At 41.7% G+C, this 20,461-nt stretch overlaps 1 protein-coding gene across 2 annotated transcripts in view; it reads left to right on the forward strand.

Annotated features, from left to right (window-relative positions):
• The window catches only part of kcnq5a (potassium voltage-gated channel, KQT-like subfamily, member 5a), a 111,387-nt gene that overhangs the window by 52,669 nt on the left and 38,257 nt on the right, over window positions 1-20,461 (forward strand). For both annotated transcript variants that reach the window (XM_014154579.3, XM_014154578.3), the window contains exon 2: window positions 17,735-17,825. In XM_014154579.3, coding sequence (XP_014010054.1) covers window positions 17,735-17,825 — 91 coding nt within the window. The remainder of the gene's footprint in view (window positions 1-17,734; window positions 17,826-20,461) is intronic.

The following is a 20,461-nucleotide window of genomic DNA, read 5'->3' on the forward strand; positions in this document are numbered from 1 at the left end:
GCTGGAATAATCTTGATGCTGTGATAGGGCTGCATGGGTCTGGGCCAGCCATAGACATCAAAGGAGACGCACTCCAACAATAAAGGCCTACTCCTGCTACTCTGCATCCCAGAGTGTGTACGTTGGGTCCGATCGTAAGACACACAAAGGTCCCATGCACCCACAAAGACACACTTGTACATGCACATGCATAAACTGGTCCTAGCTCCCCTCCCTTTACCAATCAAAGTTCCTATTTAGATCACAGGGTTCATTGCCAAAGGTTCTCATCTGTGTTTATCTATCCTGAAGTGGTGTCTTTGGAACGCACCAGCACCTTTCTCCAATCCTCTCATCGAATCCCTCATCTGCTTTATTTGGAGACTACCATCACAATAGCCCGGCATGTATCCCTACTGTTTATTTTTCCCATAATTGCAAGTTCAGAGGCAGACTGATTAGGACATTCTGAATATTCCTACTGTTGGAATGCTTGTTCTGCTAGACATATTGTCTTACTTTAATGTTATTGGCTGTGATGTCTCCAAGAGAGACCTCTGTTAAATGCAGACACCACAGGAGGTTTGTGGCACCTTAATTGGGTGGAATGGTATCAAATACATCAAACATGATTTCCATGTGTTTGATGCTATTCCATTTGCTCTGTTCCATCCATTATTATGAGCCGTCCTCCCCTCAGCAGCCTCCACTGGCAGACACACGGTCAACTCATGGCAAGGTTAACTAAACTGTTCCTTGGTGGGGAATTCTGGGAATTTGACCAGTTAGCATTCTATTTTATGCTATTCTGTTCTATTTCATTCTAATATATTATTATTATTATTATTATCTGTCTCTCTTTCTATATCTCTTTCTCTCTCTGTGTGTGCACTCAATGCTGATAAAGGGCTATCTGCTATTGATGGGGGTAAAGCCTGTGACGGGATGAGTGAGTGTACAGTATATGAAGGAGGCCCACTCAGCATAACTAGTGACACTGTATTTTACTGCCCCGCCAATACAGCTCCAGATATATAGACCATAAGAACCTTTTCATGCCGACTCAAGAAAATGGAGGGTGATATTTCCATTCCTTTATGGGTCATTAACCCCTTCTTCTCTGTAATACATCGGCAGAGCAGACCTAGAGTCAGCAAATTAGCACCTCACACTGGTTAGGCTTTCACTCTTGTTCTTTCTTTCTTTTTGGCAAGGCTCAGATAAGGAATCGTAGCCACTGCTTTCTGACGTATGATTACCCCAACTATCAGTGGGTTTCATTCACACATAGATAAAAGCAATTGCTAAAATGACCTTATACATGTACAGTACATCTGTGTATTGCTCTGCTATTGGTTGTACTAGTCTGACAGACACCAGCTCTTGAAATCTTCCTGACTTGAGAGTCTTGAACGGCTGCTTTGATGTGTCTACACGAAACGTAGATAATGAAGGGGCTGTGCCCTCAGACTTTAAGGTGGCACCCTACGCTGGTTGGATATCCCCGTTTCGAATTGAATTAATCATGATCTATTGTTTTACATAGGACCGCCCCAGCCCTTCCAATTCCAGCCAGCCCATCCGGATAAGCAAACACACACAGTAGCTAGTACAAACCTTCTGAGTTCGGACACGGTTTGCCGCTAACACAATGAATAGGGTGCATAAATCATCACACACATTTTCAAAACGTTATAACAACCCTTCTACACTAAAACAAGTGACATATTAGACAACTGCAACCTGTTAAATGTTATGATCTTGTGTCTAGCAAGTAGAATAGCATAGCTAATGTTAGCTAGCATTGTTCAGCTCATAGAAAGCCAGCGAACTATTACCTTTAGTTTGCTTGCTATCAACTCGATATCGGCCAGCTAATCAAATGTATGTTTTAGTTGTAAATTAACTAGTTAGCTAATTATATGCTGAATATTTCCTTATCCCTGTGAAGTTATTAATTCTCCTTCTTGGATGTCCTTCTTGGATTTTTTTCACCTTTATTAACCAGCTAGGCTAGTTGAGAACAAGTTCTCAGTTACAACTGCGACCTGGCCAAGATAAAGCAAATCAGTGCGACACAAACAACAACACAGAGTTACACAGGGAATAAACAAACATATAGTCAATAACACAATAGAGAAAAAAAGGATATATACAGTGTGTGCAAATGAGGTAAGATAAGGGAGGTAAGGCAATAAATAGGCCATATGGGTGAAATAATTACAATTTAGCAATTAAACACTGGAGTGATAGATGTGCAGAATATGAATGTGCAAGTAGAGATACTGGGGTGCAAAGGAGCAAAAAAATAAATAACAGTATGGGGATGATGTAGTCGGATGGGCTATTTACAGATGGGCTATGTACAGGTGCAGTGATCTGTGAGCTGCTCTGACAGCTGGAGCTTAAAGTTAGTGAGGGAGATATGGGTCTCCAGCTTCAGTGATTTTTGCAATTCGTTCCAGTCATTGGCAGCAGAGAACTGGAAGGAAAGGCGGCTTTGGGGGTGACCAGTGAAATATACCTGCAGGAGCGCATGCTACGGGTGGTTGCTGCTATGATGACCAGTGAGCTGAGATAAGGCGGGGTTTAAATTGTCGGGCAATGATGTGAATCACCCTTGCATTCTAGCTAGCTAGCTACTAATGCACAAAACAAGCTGTCACAGTCTCACATCAGAATTAGATGTTTATTAGATTAGCACATTAAAATACAAATCAATTTATAACATTTTTGACATGCGTTTTTCTGGATTTTGTTGTTGTTATTCTGTCTCTCACTGTTCAAATAAACCTACCATTAAAATTATAGACTGATCATTTCTTTGTCAGTGGGCAAATGTACAAAATCAGCAGGGGATCAAATACTTTTTTCCCTCACTGTAGCTCCTCATGTTTAACTCTCTGATACCACTTTTGAACATCATGTGCTCATATATAGTAATCTCATCTTCTTTCACCAAAGAATGCAGTTCTCCAAGCTTGCAGAAACTCACCAGAAAGGCAGGTTTTCATTTTGAGTGCTGAGTGTGATAAAACAGTAGGCTATAGATTGTTAATTCCCATCCTCATTCAGAATAAGTGTATAATTGGTACCAATATAAAGACATTGAAGGACATTTGATTATAACACTAGTAGTTCTTGCTTAAGAAAATGTTATGTGCGCGGTTCCCATAATTTAATCCAGTAAAAGTTCTTTCTGTAGTGCCTCTTTCATCCCTTATGCTGCCTGCCACCCAGTCCTTTATGATGCTGTAATATCACTTTATTTAGGCTACTTAATGTCTTATAGGCCTATCATGCAAACATTTCATGCACTTTCAATCAATCATTCACTGGTGTGTCATCACTATAATTTCTATTCCAACATTACGTGTATCCATCGATGTGCCATTCTATACCTTCGAAGTACACTTCTAGGTCATTGTACATACCATGTGTAGTTCATATGGACTTCATCCACAAGGATTCCGATGATTTTGGAGCTGTATAGGACTAAGGCACACATCTGTCCTGGTCTTCCCCAACCAACTCCCCTGGAATTCCAAATTCAAGGTCGCATGCGCTCTTGTTTTCCTCTACAACCACCACTCTGAGACCCAGGCCCTTTTTACTTGCAGATTTGGTCCTCCGTCCACCACAGCCTTTAGCAGGGACACGACTGTCAGAATTGGAGACTGCTTTCCTAGCTTCTTGAAGACTAGAACTAGCTAGATAGCTGGAAAATTAGACATGTGCCTCCCCACATTCTGAAATTGCATTTTTGTCGCCCCCCAGTCTTAACATTGGAATGTGATACAAAACGAGGCAACGGTGTGCTTTAGGACCATGCGGATGCCTCCTAGCGGTCCGGTAAACTGTTTGGAGTGTTAATCTGACTGGATAAAATATATATATATATATTTCTAAAACCAAAGTTGTGCCCCTGGTCGTTGCTATGTGGCAGTGTCATCTCTCTATCTTCTTTTCAGAAAGCTCCATCGGTTTTTCTCCCTACAGTTCTAGTCAGCTAGCCTAACTTTAGCTTGGCTTGTTTACCTCTTTAGTGGAGGAAGCGTGGGGGGCGTTGCGCATGCAAATAGCATTCATATGAGAACCAATCAAAAGGTTGGTTCTCAAATGTTTTGGGCTAAGCCCGAGTAACCAGACCAGTGAGTCACAGCTCTCTGTGTAGTCACGTGGGTTGTGTGTCAATCAGGTACTACCTCCTTTGGAAGCTGTTGCATAAAGCCTTTTTCTGTCTGTTAACACTGTTTGGTTTAATTTAACAGAGTAGCATGGATGGGGGAGGGAGTTTTATGGATGGAGGACAGATGCCCTGGAATACTAAGGGGATGTGTGCGTGTGTGTCACCTCCTTTACCCCGTCTTACCATGGTGACGTGAGTGGGACAGACGAGTGAGCAGGGTCAGTCTCTGCACGATGGTTCCATCACCCCTGACAAAACAACAACAATCAATGAATCAATTGGCCATTCCTCAAATAATGAAATGATAGTGTCTTTTTCCTGAACTGCTCCACAGACCAGCTCCTCCACACACACACACCCATAGGCACAACAGTTTAAAAGGTCGAAACGGCACAGATGTTATAGAAGTTGTGGGGAGTTTGGAGCAGCTGTATGTACAGTAGCACTTTAGAAACCCTTTGTCTCGCTCTGACAGGAGACAGCCGCAGACTCTCCATCATCAGACAGGAGACTCTCACAAGCTCACATGAACACACAGAAACAGCTTTATTTCCCCTCTTAGTTTAACCATAGGCACTGCAAATTAACTTAAAAATACCAATTTTGCTGAGATATTGAGAACAAGTGTAAAAAAAAATGATATACGACAATATGATTCCGGTCTGGCACAGGTTTAAACACAATTAAGCGTTATGAGTATTGTATTCACTCAATCATATATCCCTATGGTCTATTCGTTGGTTGTGAATTATTACTATATATACCCACTGCACATTTTGCCAAAGAAAAACTATGAGGTATAAATCATGTCCTTAATGTAAACCCAAAGGACTTCCTGTAAGTAATGCTGGAATGCCTAGTCAGAAGGTACAGAATCTGCTTGCTACACAAAATGTTATTATATGTTTCATGTCTGGGCCGAAATAGTAGCCTATTTGTTATCTTTCAAATACTTTAGATGAGCTTAAATTTAGCTTTATCAGTGCAATGGAACCAATGGATTAATCCCAAAAGTGCAAACCACATCCAGAGAAGCTAATGTTTGAAATAAAACAAATAATATTTCAACCTAGGTCTGCACTGTTAGAGCCCAGAAATAGAAAAAGAACAGTACAGTATATCTAGATGGTTTAGACTCGCAGAATAATGTTTAGAAAAATTCAATGTGTGGCTTCTGTAGGGATGGAGAAAAACTCTACCAACTCCTTTGGACTTGAGCGAGTACTTTTAGAGAGCTGTTTTCCCTTGAGTCCCTTTACTTCCAGGATAAAGAACGAGATGGGTTTCTAAACGTTTCTAAACGTATTGTTAAGGATCTCCCCTTTGCACCCATCTGCTGTTACATGGTTGAAGTGTCTCTGCATTGTATGGTACACATACTCACAGGCAATCGGCACAGGCACACACATTCCCACAAACACATGCACACACTCTCTCTTTCCTTGACATCTGCTTGACAGTGCGGCGTTGACCAGTAGTGGAGAGGGTGTGCTGATGAGAATCTGCTGTGCAATGTTGTGTGTGTGTGTGTGTGTGTTACCCAGCTTCAGTTATGAACCTTCTCAGCTGTTGGCTTTACTCAGTATCCCTGTCTGGGTCAAGTTAGCGCAGGATTTTAGCTCCACACATGGAAAAGACCCCCCCCCCTTCTATTTCTCTGACTCTCTCATGCACGGACATACAGCCACACACACACACACACCACACACACACACACACACACACACACACACACACACACACACACACACACACACACACACACACCTTAATTTTAAGAGCACGCACTCCCTCCTTTTCTGCACCTTCAAAGCCTCATGCAGCATCATGGAAATTTGGCCACTTGAACTGGTTCATTAAAGATCTCTCTCTTTGCCATTAGAATCTCTCTTAGTTATCCATGTGATCTCCATACGTTTCAGACAGTGGAGGCTGGTGAGAGAAGCTATAGGAGGTGAGTTCATAGTAATTGCTGGAATGGAATAGAACGGAGTCAAACATGCGGTTTCCATTCTGTTCCATTCATTCCATTCCAGCCATTACTATGAGCCCGTCCTCCCATAGATCCTCCCACCAGCCTCCTCTGGTTTCAGATCACTGAATAGGAAGTGGATTGATGTACAACATTTGGAGAAAGTTTGGAAGGCTGATGAGTTTTGATTTTCATTTGGATAACCTTTGGAGAATGTTTGGAAGGCTGAGGTGATGTGGCTTTTCATTTAGAGAATGTTTGGAGCAGTGGCATTTCTAGGATTTTAACATATTTGGGGCTTAGCCCTAAGCCAGGAGGTGGGTCCAGGGGAATCCTCCTCTCAAATTAAATGGAATTTCAACAGCTAAATGCATAATTTGATGCACTTTGAGATGAACATTGAGAGATCAGAACATTGAGAATAGATATTTTAAAGGTAACACGCACCTCCCCACTTGCCACAGCAGACACGGCCAGTACTCAATTACAGTAGCTACTGTGGGTCTCTCTACTCTGGAACACATACAGTACATTCACAGTGTATTGCAAAAAACCTCCATACCGCTCAACAACTACAAACACAGAAACCCACAGTACCCAAACACCCTCACTCTCTCTCTCTCGCACACACACACACACACACACACACACACACACACACACACACACACACACACACACACACACACACACACACACACACACACACACACACACACACACACACACACACACAGTGCAGTAATTCGAATCAATAGAGCAGCTTTAAGTGAAACAGTCTACTGTGTGCTCACCACTCCTCTGTCTCTCTCCATCGCTTTCTCAGTGTGGTCTGTTGCTCTTAGTATTCTATATTGCTGTCTATTTTGTCTACCCTGCTCTCTTGTCCTATCCTGGTTGTAAAAGTAAACAATTGCTTTAAAAGTAATTTTACAGGCTTTTTCAACTTGCAAAATCTTTGTTAACCATGTTGTACTTTTTCACTGTCTGTATTTCACCTGCTATAATTTGAGCAAATATAACTAATAAGAATATATAGAGCAGCTTGAAGTAATACAGTATAATTGTGCTCAACCAACCTCTGTTCTCTCTCCATCTGCCCTCTTCTGCCACTTGCTCTGTGTCTTGTCTGTTGCTGTCTCAGGTTCTTGTTTGTCTCCTTTGTCTATCCTCTTCTGTTATGGCCTGTTCTGTTCTTCTGGTGTCTCTCTCCATCATATCCCATTCGTCTGTTGCTGTCTCTGTGTCGTGTCTAGTGTCTCTCTCTCTCCATCATCCATTCTTCTGTTGCTGTCTCTGTGTCTTGTCTGGTGTTTCTCTCCATCATTTACTCTTCTGTTGCTGTCTCTGTGTCTTGTCTGGTGTTTCTCTCCATCATTTACTCTTCTGTTGCTGTCTCTGTGTCTTGTCTGGTGTTTCTCTCCATCATTTACTCTTCTGTTGCTGTCTCTGTGTCTTGTCTGGTGTTTCTCTCCATCATTTACTCTTCTGTTGCTGTCTCTGTGTCTTGTCTGGTGTTTCTCTCCATCATTTACTCTTCTGTTGCTGCCTCTGTGTCTTGTCTGGTGTTTCTCTCCATCATTTACTCTTCTGTTGCTGTCTCTGTGTCTTGTCTGGTGTTTCTCTCCATCATTTACTCTTCTGTTGCTGCCTCTGTGTCTTGTCTGGTGTTTCTCTCCATCATTTACTCTTCTGTTGCTTCCTCTGTGTCTTGTCTGGTGTGTCTCTTTTAGTTTTTCAATCCAAAACAGTCAAGGGGATACTGGAGTAGCTGAACTTGTTTTGGGCCTATGTCTGGGTCACCTAAAGCATCCTCTTCCCTACCAGCTGCCCCTGGCTGCTGCTGTTCTAAGTGCTCCACTGGCCTGTTGTTCTCATCTGTCATCCTCCTTGGCTCATCTACAAGGTAGCAAGGTAGAGGTGCAACATGTCATTAATTCGTTTTAAATTTACTAACACGACCAGGGCAACTCAACTCAACTAAAAGAAAACCAAGAAGACATGAGACAAAACAATTTACCTGTAGAATGGAATAAGGTACAAGACATCTATGATTCATTTCATTTTGTCAGTTCTTTTCAGATTTTTTGATTACATAACATTTGAGGACACTTAAGGGTCTACAGTTTACAGAAGTTTACATATACTTAGGATGGAGTCATTAAAACTTGTTTTTCAAACACTACACACATTTCTTGTTAACAAACTATAGTTTTGACATATCTGTTAGGACATCTACTTTGTGCATGACACAAGTAATTTTTATTTTTTCTTGTTAACCTCTCTGGGCTAGGTGGGACGTGACCGTCCCACCTGCGGGACACACTATTCAACAGCCAGTGAAATAGCATAGCGCGAAATACAAAACAGCAAAAATCTCATAATTTCATTTTCTGAAACAATCAACTATTTTACACCATTTTAAAGATAAGACTCTAGTTAATCTAACCACATTGTCCGATTTCAAAAAGGCTTTACGGCGAAAGCATAAAATTAGATTATGTTAGGACATAAACTTCACAAGAAAAATCACACAGGCATTTTCCAAGCAAGGACATGCATCACAAAAACCAAAAGTACAGCTAAAATATTCACTAACCTTTGATGATCTTCATCAGATGGCACTCATAGGACTTCATGTTAGACAATACATGTATGTTTTGCTCGATAAAGTTCATATTTATATCCCAAAACAGCATTTTACGTTGGCGGGTGATGTTCAGAAAATGTATTCCCACCAAAACTTGTGCACATCAATTTACAAAAATACTCATCATAAACATTGATAAAATGTACAACAGTTATTGAAAGAATTATAGATACACTACTCCTTGACGCAACCGCTTTGTCAGATTTGAAAATAACTTTACGGAGAAAGCACATTGTTCAATACTCTGAGTACATAGCTCAGCCATCGAAGCAAGCTATACAGCTACCCGCCAAGTTCTGGCATCAACAAAACTCTGAATTAGTATTATAAATATTCTCTTACCTTTGCACTCCTGCATTCCACAAGAAATGTTCATTTTGTTTGAAATACTCCACATTTATGTCCAAATACCTCCGTTTTGTTATTGCGTTCAGATCACTATCCAAAGGCATAACGTGCGAGCTTAAATCAGGACACGAAAAGTCAAAATGTTCCATTACCGGTCGTAGAAACATGTCAAACGTTGTTTACAATCAATCCTTAGGGTCTTTTTAACCTCTTACATCTAGACGTTCCGCTAGCGGAACACCTGCTCCAATATCCAATGATAGGCGTGGCGCGAATTACAAATTCCTCAAAAATACAAAAACTTCAATTTTTCAAACATATTGTCACGTCCTGACCAGCAGATGGAGCTATTGTTTTAGTTTTGGGGTCAGGACGTGGCAGTTTTGTGTATGGGAATGTTTGTATTGTTGATTGGGACTTCCAATTGAAGGCAGGTGTGTTGAGTTGCCTTTGATTGGAAGTCCTATATAGGTGTGTGTGTTTTTCTTTGGGGTTGTGGGTGGTTGTTTTTGCACTGCGTTTATAGCCTGCAGAACTGTAGCTGTTGTCACCTTTATTGTATTGTTAAGTGGATGCTTTACTCCTTATTTGTAATTAAATATGAGTATTCACATACCTGCTGCGCCTTGGTCCATTTCTGAAGACAGCTGTTACACATATGACTATTTTACAGCATTTTAAAGACAAGACTCTCCTTTATCTAACCACACTGTCCGATTTCAAAAAGGCTTTACAGCGAAAGCAAAACATTAGATTATGTCAGCAGAGTACCCAGCCAGAAATAATCAGACACCCATTTTTCAAGCTAGCATATAATGTCACAAAAAACAAAACCACAGCTAAATGCAGCACTAACCTTTGATGATCTTCATCAGATGACAACCCTAGGACATTATGTTATACAATACATGCATGTTTTGTTCAATCAAGTTCATATTTATATCAAAAACCAGCTTTTTACATTAGCATGTGACGTTCAGAACTAGCATTCCCACCGAACACTTCCGGTGAATTTACTAAATTACTCACGATAAACGTTCACAAAAAGCATAACAATTATTTTAAGAATTATAGATACAGAACTCCTTTGTGCAATCGAGGTGTCCGATTTTAAAATAGCTTTTCGGTAAAAGCACATTTTGCAATATTCTGAGTACATAGCCCGGCATCACGGGCTAGCTATTTAGACACCCAGCAAGTTTAGCCTTCACCAAAGTCAGATTTACTATTAGAAAAGTTTGATTACCTTTGGTGTTCTTCGTCAGAATGCACTCCCAGGACTGCTACTTCAATAACAAATGTTGGTTTGGTTCAAAATAATCCATAGTTATATCCAAATAACGGCGTTTTGTTCGTGCGTTCAAGACACTATCCGAAGTGTAAATAAGGGTCACGCGCATGACGCATTTCGTGACAAAAAAATTCTAAATATTCCATTACCGTACTTCGAAGCATGTCAACCGCTGTTTAAAATCAATTTTTATGCCATTTTTCTCGTAAAAAAGCGATAATATTCCGACCAGGAGCGGTGGTTTTCGTTCAAAGATAAAACATGGAGTCCCCTCGTGCACGCGCCTGAGTCTCACAGTACTGTGAGCAGCCACTATCCAAACGCGCTACTTTTTTTCAGCCAGAGCCTGCAAAGCCACGATTCAGCTTTTTGCCGCCTTCTGAGAGCCCATGGGAGCCGTAGGAAGTGTCACGTAACAGCAGAGATCCCCTGTAATGGATAGAGATAATCAAGAAGGCCAAGAAATTGTCAGACAGGGCACTTCCTGCATGGAATCTTCTCAGGTTTTGGCCTGCCAAATGAGTTCTGTTATACTCACAGACACCATTCAAACAGTTTTAGAAACTTTGGAGTGTTTTCTATCCAAAGCTAATAATTATATGCATATTCTAGTTTCTGGGCAGGAGTAATAATCAGATTAAATCGGGTACGTTTTTTATCCGGCCGTGAAAATACTGCCCCCTAGCCATAACAGGTTAAGATAAAAAGTTGATAATATTCCAAACAGACAATAGCGTATTCATTCCAGGAGAAAAAGAAGGAATGGCGCGCTCGCGGGCTCGCGCATACCCAAGCCCTTTGTCCATAGGCAGTCCACTCATTGACTGAGCTACTATTCTCTGCCGAGTAACAGGAGAAGGATGAAAAAATGTTCTAAAGGCTGTTGACAACCAATGGAAGCCTTAGGAAGTGCAACGTGACCCCACAGACACTGTAGTTTTATAGGGATTCAAAAGAAGAACTAAAATTCTCAGATTTCCCACTTCCTGGTTGGATTTTCCTCAGGTTTTTGCAGTTTTAGAAACTTCAGAGTGTTTTCTATCCAAATATACTAATACTATGCAAATATTTGACTCTGGGCCCGAGTATTCGGCAGTTTACTCTGGGCACGCTTTTCATCCGAAATCGAAAATACTGCCCCCTATACCCTAAAAAGTTAACAAACTATAGTTTTGGCAAGTCGGTTAGGACATCTACTTTGTGCATGACACAAGTAATTTTTCCAACAACTGTTTACAGACAGATTAGTTCACTGTATCACAATTCCAGTGGGTCAGAAGTTTACATACACTAAGTTGACTGTGCCTTTAAACAGCTTGGAAAATTCCAGAAAAGGATGTCATGGCTTTAGAAGCTTCTGATAGGCTAATTGACATAATTTGAGTCTATTGGAGGTGTACCTGTGGATGTATTTCAAGGTCTATCTTCAAACTCAGTGCCTCTTTCCTTGACATCATGGGAAAATCAAAAGAAATCAGCCAAGACCTCAGAAAACAATTGTAGCCCTCCACAAGTCTGGTTCATCCTTGGGAGCAATTTCCAAACGCCTGAAGGTACCACGTTCATCTGTACAAACAATAGTACACAAGTATAAACACCATGGGACCATCAGCTGTCATACCGCTCAGGAAGGAGACATGTTCTGTCTCCTAGAGATGAACGTACTTTGGTGTGAAAAGTGCAAATCAATCCCAGAACAACAGCAAAGGGCCTTGTGAAGATGCTGGAGGAAACAGGTACAAAAGTATCTATATCCACAGTATAACGAGTCCTATATCAACATAACCTGAAAGGCCGCTCAGCAAGGAAGAAGCCACTGCTCCAAACCGCCATAGAAAAGCCGGACTACGGTGGCAACTGCACATGGGGACAAAGATAGTACTTTTTGGAGAAATATCCTCTGGTCTGATGAAACAAAAATAGAACTGTTTGGCCATAATGACCATCATTATGTTTGGAGGAAAAAGGGGGACGCTTGCAAGCCGAAGAACACCATCCCAACCGTGAAGCATGGGGGTGGCAGCATCATGTTGTGGGGGTGCTTTGCTGCAGGAGGGACTGGTGCACTTCACAAAATAGATGGCATCATGAGGTAGGAAAATGATGTGGATATATTGAAGCAACTTCTCAGACATCAGTCAGGAAGTTAAAGCTTGGTCGTAAATGGGTCTTCCAAATGGACAATGACCCCAAGCATACTTCCAAAGTTGTGGCAAAATGGCTTAAGGACAAGAAAGTCGAGGTATTGGAGTGGCCATCACAAAGCCCTGACCTCAATCCTATAGAAAATTTGTGGGCAGAACTGAAAAAGTGTGTGCGAGCAAGGAGGCCCACAAACCTGACTCGGTTACACCAGTTCTGTCAGGAGGAATGGGCCAAAATTCACCCAACTTATGGGAAGCTTGTGGAAGGCTACCCAAAACGTTTGACCCAAGTTAAACAATTTCAAGTCAATGCTACCAAATACTAATTGAGTGTATAAATACTTCTGACCCACTGAGAATGTGATGAAAGAAATAAAATCTGAAATAAATCATTCTCTCTACTATTATTCTGACATTTCACATTCTTAAAATAAAGTGGTGATCCTAATTGACCTAAGACAGGGAATTTTTACTGGGATTAAATGTCAGGAATTGTGAAAAACTGAGTTTAAATGTATTTGGCTAAGCTGTATGTAAACTTCCGACTTCAACTGTATGTATTTTCAATGTGTTGTTCACCTACAATCTAACCACAAAGCTGTCCATATTTTCCTTCTCTTTCTGGCTGCCCTCCCACTTCCCTTGTAAGTTCAAATTCAAGTTTGTTTATTTGTCATATACACATGATATGCATGGAGTACACATTGCAATGAAATGCTGACTTGCAGGTTAACCTGTCATCAATGCAACAACAATAGAAAAGTAAGTAGCTAAGTGAATAGAAAGAATAATACAAATAAAAGCTAAATTAAATAATTTCAGCAAGCCAGCCAGTAGCTACGGAACTGGCTAGCCAGCCATGCTAGCTACAGAAACGAAACCCAAATACACGCTAGAAATAAACACTTTTCCTTATATCATGACATATCAACATCTTTAGCTTGCCCATTCACAAAATATACTGTTAAATAACCTAACAGCTTAACGATGCTGAGCGCTAACGCTAGCTTATTAGCATTAGCCAACCATATGCTGAGGGAGACTAACGTTAGCTAGTTAGCTACACAAACCTCATTCACTGCTGCCTGCTCGTGCTCAACCTGCAAGATTTATTTGCCTCTCTTCCGGAAAAGAAGTTCAGAATGTACATGTTTACTGTGTGCTATACTGCAGACTCTGACTGAGTAACAGGCATTTTGCTGAGTGATAACATTGACAAGGGACATAAACGGTCCACTGCGTTGTGAAATCTTGACCAATCACAGCAGGCATCGCATCACTCCAGGGTTTTCTTGCCTCCTACTGCCTTGCGCAGGATATTGTCTTGTTCATTTTTGTCATAAATAAATATCAGTGAAAAGTAAATTACAGCTCTAAAATCAATCAAGGTTAGAGTGTGGTTGTTACACATCCAGCTGCACAGCACAAGTGAATTGTGGTTATGGAAACACATATTAGACTGAAAAAGAAAATTACAATAATAATACTTTTATTGGACCATCAAAAGGTTTGGAGCTGCACCAAAAACGTCCGGGGCTGAAGCCCAAGAAGCCCAGGCTTAATGACGCCACTGGAAAATGTTTGGAAGGCTGAGAGGTTGTGGTTGTTCACTTGGAGAACGTCTGGAGAATGTTTGGAAGGCTGAGAGGTTGTGGTTGTTCACTTGGAGAACGTCTGGAGAAAGTTTGGAAGGCTGAGAGGTTGTGGTTGTTCACTTGGAGAACGTCTGGAGAAAGTTTGGAAGGCTGAGAGGTTGTGGTTGTTCACTTGGAGAATGTCTGGAGAAAGTTTGGAAGGCTGAGAGGTTGTGGTTGTTCACTTGGAGAACGTCTGGAGAATGTTTGGAAGACTGAGGGGTTGTGGTTTTTCATTTGGAGAACGTTTGTCTCTTCAGTCTGAGTGGCCTTGGCCCTGGTGTGTTTTGTTAAGTAGTTGCTTAGAAATAAAACCTTGTGCTTTATCGCTCCCATCAGCAGGTAAGATATTACACTACACTTGATAAAACACAGGGATGAACTAATAGACTCTTGGCAAGGAGACAATATGTCTGTGCCTCTCACTTTCTCAACTCTTTTCTCCCTTCTCTTCTCTTCTCTTCTCTTCTCTTCTCTTCTCCCTCTCTCCTTCGCTCTCTCTCCCCAGAAACAGACATACTCAGGGCCAGCTTTAATTTGTCACTTACATTAGTGGGCAAAAACAGGAAAGCAAACACACACAGCACACACACACACACACACACACACACACACACACACACACACACACACACACACACACACACACACACACACACACACACACACACACACACACACACACACACACACACAATCCCAAACACACACACACACACACACACGCAGGCACACTGCAGAGGTTGTCGTCAGGGTGCTCCATGCTGCCATGTAATGCTGTTGTGTATTTATAGCAGAATGTTTGATCATATCTGCACTACCGTTACCCTAAGAAGCCTTTCTAATTCCACTCCACATATTCACGTGTCGGTATTCAATCACTGGAATATTCAGAAAATTGATAATTGTACATAGAAAAGTGCTTAAAATGAATTTGCTATTTCACACTGTCCTGTTCTCCATCTCCTTTCAGTATTATCTATTTTGTTTGTATTTTTAGCACTTGCCTTATTCTCCCTCCCTCCCTCCTTCCCTCCCTCCCTCTCTCTCTGATTGAAGGGCTGGCATGGCATGGCTGGCATCAAAAGAAAGGAGGAAATAGATAATGGTACCAGGCAGTATGTTGTGGAAAACACTGACCTCTCACATAGCTGATCCGTCACACACACACACACACACAAACACACACACAGACACGCACATGACACAGACACATTGCATATCAATATACACAAACTACATATTTTAGGCTGGGTTTCTGTACAGCACTTTGTGACATCAGCTGATGTACGAAGGGCTTTATAAATACATTTGATTGAAATTTGACATATACCATTTACAGTATACACACACTCTCTTTCGGTCATGCACACACACACACACACACACACACACAGCTGTATTTCTGCTCCTTGACTCTAAATCTTCTCCCAGTTGGATGAGTCCGCTTAAGGGAGATTTACGGCCCAGATGAAACAGGATGGTAAGATGTGTTTTGTGTGTGAGTGTGTGTGTGTCAGTCCATTCTATAATGTTGCTCATGGATCATTGACAAAGAGAGACTATTTGGGGCGGAAGAATTACTAACAATAAAATGATATATTAAAGGACCTACAAGGCATGGTTAGCTAGACCCTGCAATTTTTGCCTTCTTCACTTTCTCCTCCACTTCCACCCTGACCAGAAGCCATCTCCCCAGCCACATCCCCCTAAACCGGGGAAGCAGAGCGGCACTCCAACAGAACACACTCCTACGGTGCTAACACACTCACACTGGCTGTTCCATTCCATTAAGTTGGGTATGAGGTTTAGGGGCGTTTTGGCTTTATATGGTTTTGTCTTTGCTCTTCTGTGCGCTCATCATTACGAGAGGAGAGAGAGAGGCACTTCACCTCTCCATCTCTGTATTTGTCTCCATCTCTGTCTCTGTCTGTCTGTCTCTCTCTCTGTCTGTCTCTGTCTCTGTGTCTTTCTCTGTCTCTGCCTCTGTTTTTCTGTCTCAACCAGTTGCACACTAGAAAGATGCCAGAGATATGCAATTTACACACACCATACATACCAGCCACAAGCAAGTTAGACACAACAAGTTAGACAATGATTGATCCTCCTTGTGATTAGTTGGTTATCGATCCCTCTGTCCAGGGACTGATTGATGGATTGATTGGTCCAGTCATCGATGAGGTCATTAGTTACAGAGGTGTCAGTCATACTGTCAACTAATCCAAATGTAATGACCCATGGTGGGTTGTGGTGTGTCAGGGATAAAAGTCCATCCACAGGCCACGACACACATTGATATTTCACAATAGAAAGGGGTTCTGTGCCAATGTGGGATGAAAAGTGGCAACCCATTGTTGATTCCACGTTGTGTTAGATTGATCTTGTGAAATGTATCATTGATCTGTATTATTGTAAAAATAGCAACACAATAAAGTGTAAAACTCTCCTCATCTACAGACACACACACACACACACACACACACACACACACACACACACACACACACACACACACACCACACACACACACACACACACACACACACACACACACACACACACACACACACACACACACACACACCTACTCTCTGAGCAGCAGCTGGGAGTGGATCTGGTGGCCATGCCTGGTCTTTCTGACAGTAAAGGCGTATGAGTGTCTGCTGCTCTATCTATGTTCCCCGGCTGTTAGGTCCATACCATGCCCTAACTCACCTCCGTCTCTAGGTTTACTGTAACTCAGCCTGGAGGGGACCGCCAACAGCCCTTTACTCACCCTAATATTTCACATGAATCCCATGGAAAATAAATGATGTTATGAATCACCGTCTAAGGGGAAAGGGCTGAGTTCAGCTCCAGGAGAGGGGAGAGGTGGAAGAGGGAGACAGAGGAGAGAAGGGAGACGGTAGAGGAGAAAGGGCTGAGTTCAGCTCCAGGAGAGGGGAGAGAGGGAAGAGGGAGACAGAGGAGAGAAGGGAGACGGTAGAGGAGAAAGGGGTGAGCGAGGGGAAAGATGGAAGAGGGGTGAGGGGTGAGAGCTGTGGAGATAAGACTTAAAGAGTGACACTCACGTACACACTCATAGCAGAGCGTGAGGGAAGAGCAAGTCATAAGACAAAGAGAATAACAAAATGCCTCTTGCTGACTCTTGACAAGATGAACAGTCTTTTTAATGAAATGGAAAAATCCTGTACCAGCCATAGCCCTAGGCAGAGTGGACTTTCTTAGAGAGAAAGAGATGGAGAAGAGGGGAGAAAAGGGAAAAGGCAGCAATAAAGGTGAGCAGAAGATGAAGAAAGAGGAAGAAAAGAGTTTAACACAGTATAATCATCACACACTTTCATGCTGTGTTAACTGCTTGTTCTGCAGTTTTATCCTCAGCAGTGTACCTCATTACAGTAATAAAGCTGGGGGGGGGGGGGTTTCTGACAGCGCGACCTGACCTTGATTTCATGTGTATTGCGTATTATCTGTAGGTGATATATGTGTTATCTAATGTAGTGTATGTCTGTTTCTCTCTCTGTCAGGTTCATCTTGGTGTTTGGCTGTCTGGTTCTGTCAGTGTTCTCCACGATCCCTGCCCATCAGGACCTGTCCAACCACTTTCTGCTCATCCTGGTGAGTATAATGCCTCATTCACATTACAAATTAGCAGTCTGTTGCATTGCGTTGGATGTCATTCATTTCAATGGGGACCGTTTCAATTGAGTGGAATCGCAGCGCCCCCTTGCAGTTGAAGACTCCGTTCCAAAACGGATGCCATATACTTTGAATTTTTTCAAACTTTGTGTCGTCTTCAGTTCAGCCAGAGTCCGTCAATAGAACAGGAAGTTACCAAACCACAGAACAAGATGAAAATATGTCGTTTTCGGTAATGGCTTTATGGGATAGCTAGCAACTTGTAAACAATTACCCATTCCTATAAGTGAGTACTGTTTTATTAGTTATATTAAATAATACACATTGGCTGCTAAGCCAGTTATATTATATGACTGTTGCTTCCCATTTTAGTTATTGTGATGGTAATGACGTTTTGTTTTTGATGATATTAGATTGTCATTAGCTACAGTATCTTCAACCTAGTCTAGCTTTTAGCTAGCTATCTGCTCTGTAAGCTAGCTTGACTTGCTAGAAAGTTAGAGAAACAAGTTGAGTAAAAAGTAACTCAACGAAACAGGTTTTATTATCACCTAAAACAATATGTTTCTCCTGTATTGAATTAAAAGGTCATATCCCAACGGAGTTGTGTACGGGGCATGAGGTGTGTGTGTCTGTGCTCGTAGGTGTGTGTGCGCGTGTGTGTATCCCTACTGATGAGAGCACAGTGTGTGTGCCAGGCTCAGAGGATCAGACAGACTGTAGGATAATAAACACTATTCTATGGGGAACTCTGTTTTCATTTGAATCTGAATGTCAGAGACAAGGCCCCAAGCAGCATGAGCACCTAATGTCCTGTACCTACCACTACATTTCCCCTCAAGGCTGCAGGACATATAAGTAAGAAGTAAGTAAGCATTGGACAAGGAAGCCTTGTCCGAGGCCAGAATGGCCCTTAGGGACAGGACTCTGTCTCCTCTTTCTGTGTTAGGCAGCTTGATGTAAATGTACACCCCATGGGCAGGACGCTAGGACATACACATATTTTTACAAAGGTGCCGTTTCAGAGATGTATTTTTCTAATTATTATTATTATTATTATTATTATTATGTGTATAGCGCTTTCCAGTACAAGTAAGGAAGGTTTCACATAATGAAATAAATACAATTGCTAACAAAGAAAGGAGGAAGGAGAATAAAAAAAGATAGCTAATTCAAATGATACATTAAAGCATCTTTATGGAGATTTATAAAGAAGCACTGAATCTGCAAACCTGATCTCTTCTGATGGACCATTCCAATGTTTAGGGGCCCGAATGGCAAATGCCCAGTCTCCTTTAGTTTTCACCTAGACAGTGGTCAACAGTTCCCTGCCAGAGGATCTCAGGCTGCGTCCTGGAGATACAGGATGGGGCTAAACCAAGCCTTAAACGTGATTAATACAATTTTGAAATCGATTGTAAAAGTGACTGGTAGCCAGTGTATAGAAGCTGAAATAGGTGTGATATGGTTGCATTTCCTGGTGTCTGTTCAAAGCCGAGCTGCAGCATTTTGAACAAACTGTAGACGATGGAGAGATTCCTGACTGAGACATGTATACAAAGAGTAACAGTAATCTAGGTGTGAGGAAATCAAAGCATGTATAACGTTCTCCAGATTTGTTACTTTTATTTCTTATTTTTTACTTATCTATTTTTTACTTAACATGTATTTTTCTTAAAACTGTGTTGTTGGTTAAGGGCTTGTAAGTAAGCATTTCACTGTAAGGTCTACACCTGTTGTATTTGGCGCATGTGACAAATACAATTTGATTTGATTTCACTGAAATAAAATACTTAACTTTAGTTATATTTCTTAGATGATAAAAGCAAGACTGGACAATCTTCTGTAAATGCAGCTCGAGGTTTAGGTCAGGGTCAAAGAAGACACTAAGATACTTCTGGCCGTAGGCTTTACATTGGTGGACAAATGACCAAGGTTATTTACAATCTGGGTTCTGGCAAGGTGAGGGCCAAATAAAACACATCTCTTATCATTGAGCTGGAGAAAATGGTCAGACATCCATCATTTGATGTCAGCAAGACACTGGTGAAGGGTAGCTACGCTGGCTTCGTCACTGGATATGCTTGGTAAATAAAGCTACGTGTCATCCACGTATCAGTGAAACTGAATGTTATGATTGAGGATGATGTCACAAAGGGAAAGCATGTACAGGGAAAAAAGGATGGTGCCCAGAATTGACCCGATGGACACCGTGGTGAATAGGTGCTTGGGACAATACTAAACCACCCATGCTCACTGAGAAACATCTGCCACGTAGATATGACCTGAACAAGTCGAGGGCAATGCCGGAGGTTCCCACCCACCTCTCTAGCCGGTCAACAAGGATGCTATGATCAATAGTATCAAACACGGCACTCAGATCCTAAAGAACTAGAATAGAGCATTCACCGGCATCGGCAGCCAACATTAGGTCATTGTTGACTTTAAAGCTATAAAGGAGCCAGAGTTCAAGGAGCTATTTACAATAGACAGAATGTTGGGGCCAGCAGTAGGCATAACCTTTTTGAGTAGTCTAGTAGGGATCACGTCCAAGGGGCAGGAGGAGGTCTTCATGTGAGCTATAGTGTCAATGAGGGACCCAAAGGATATTGGCT

This window comes from Salmo salar, chromosome 18 (assembly GCF_965601325.2).
Source record: "Salmo salar chromosome 18, fSalSal1, whole genome shotgun sequence".
Lineage (NCBI taxonomy): Eukaryota > Metazoa > Chordata > Actinopteri > Salmoniformes > Salmonidae > Salmo > Salmo salar.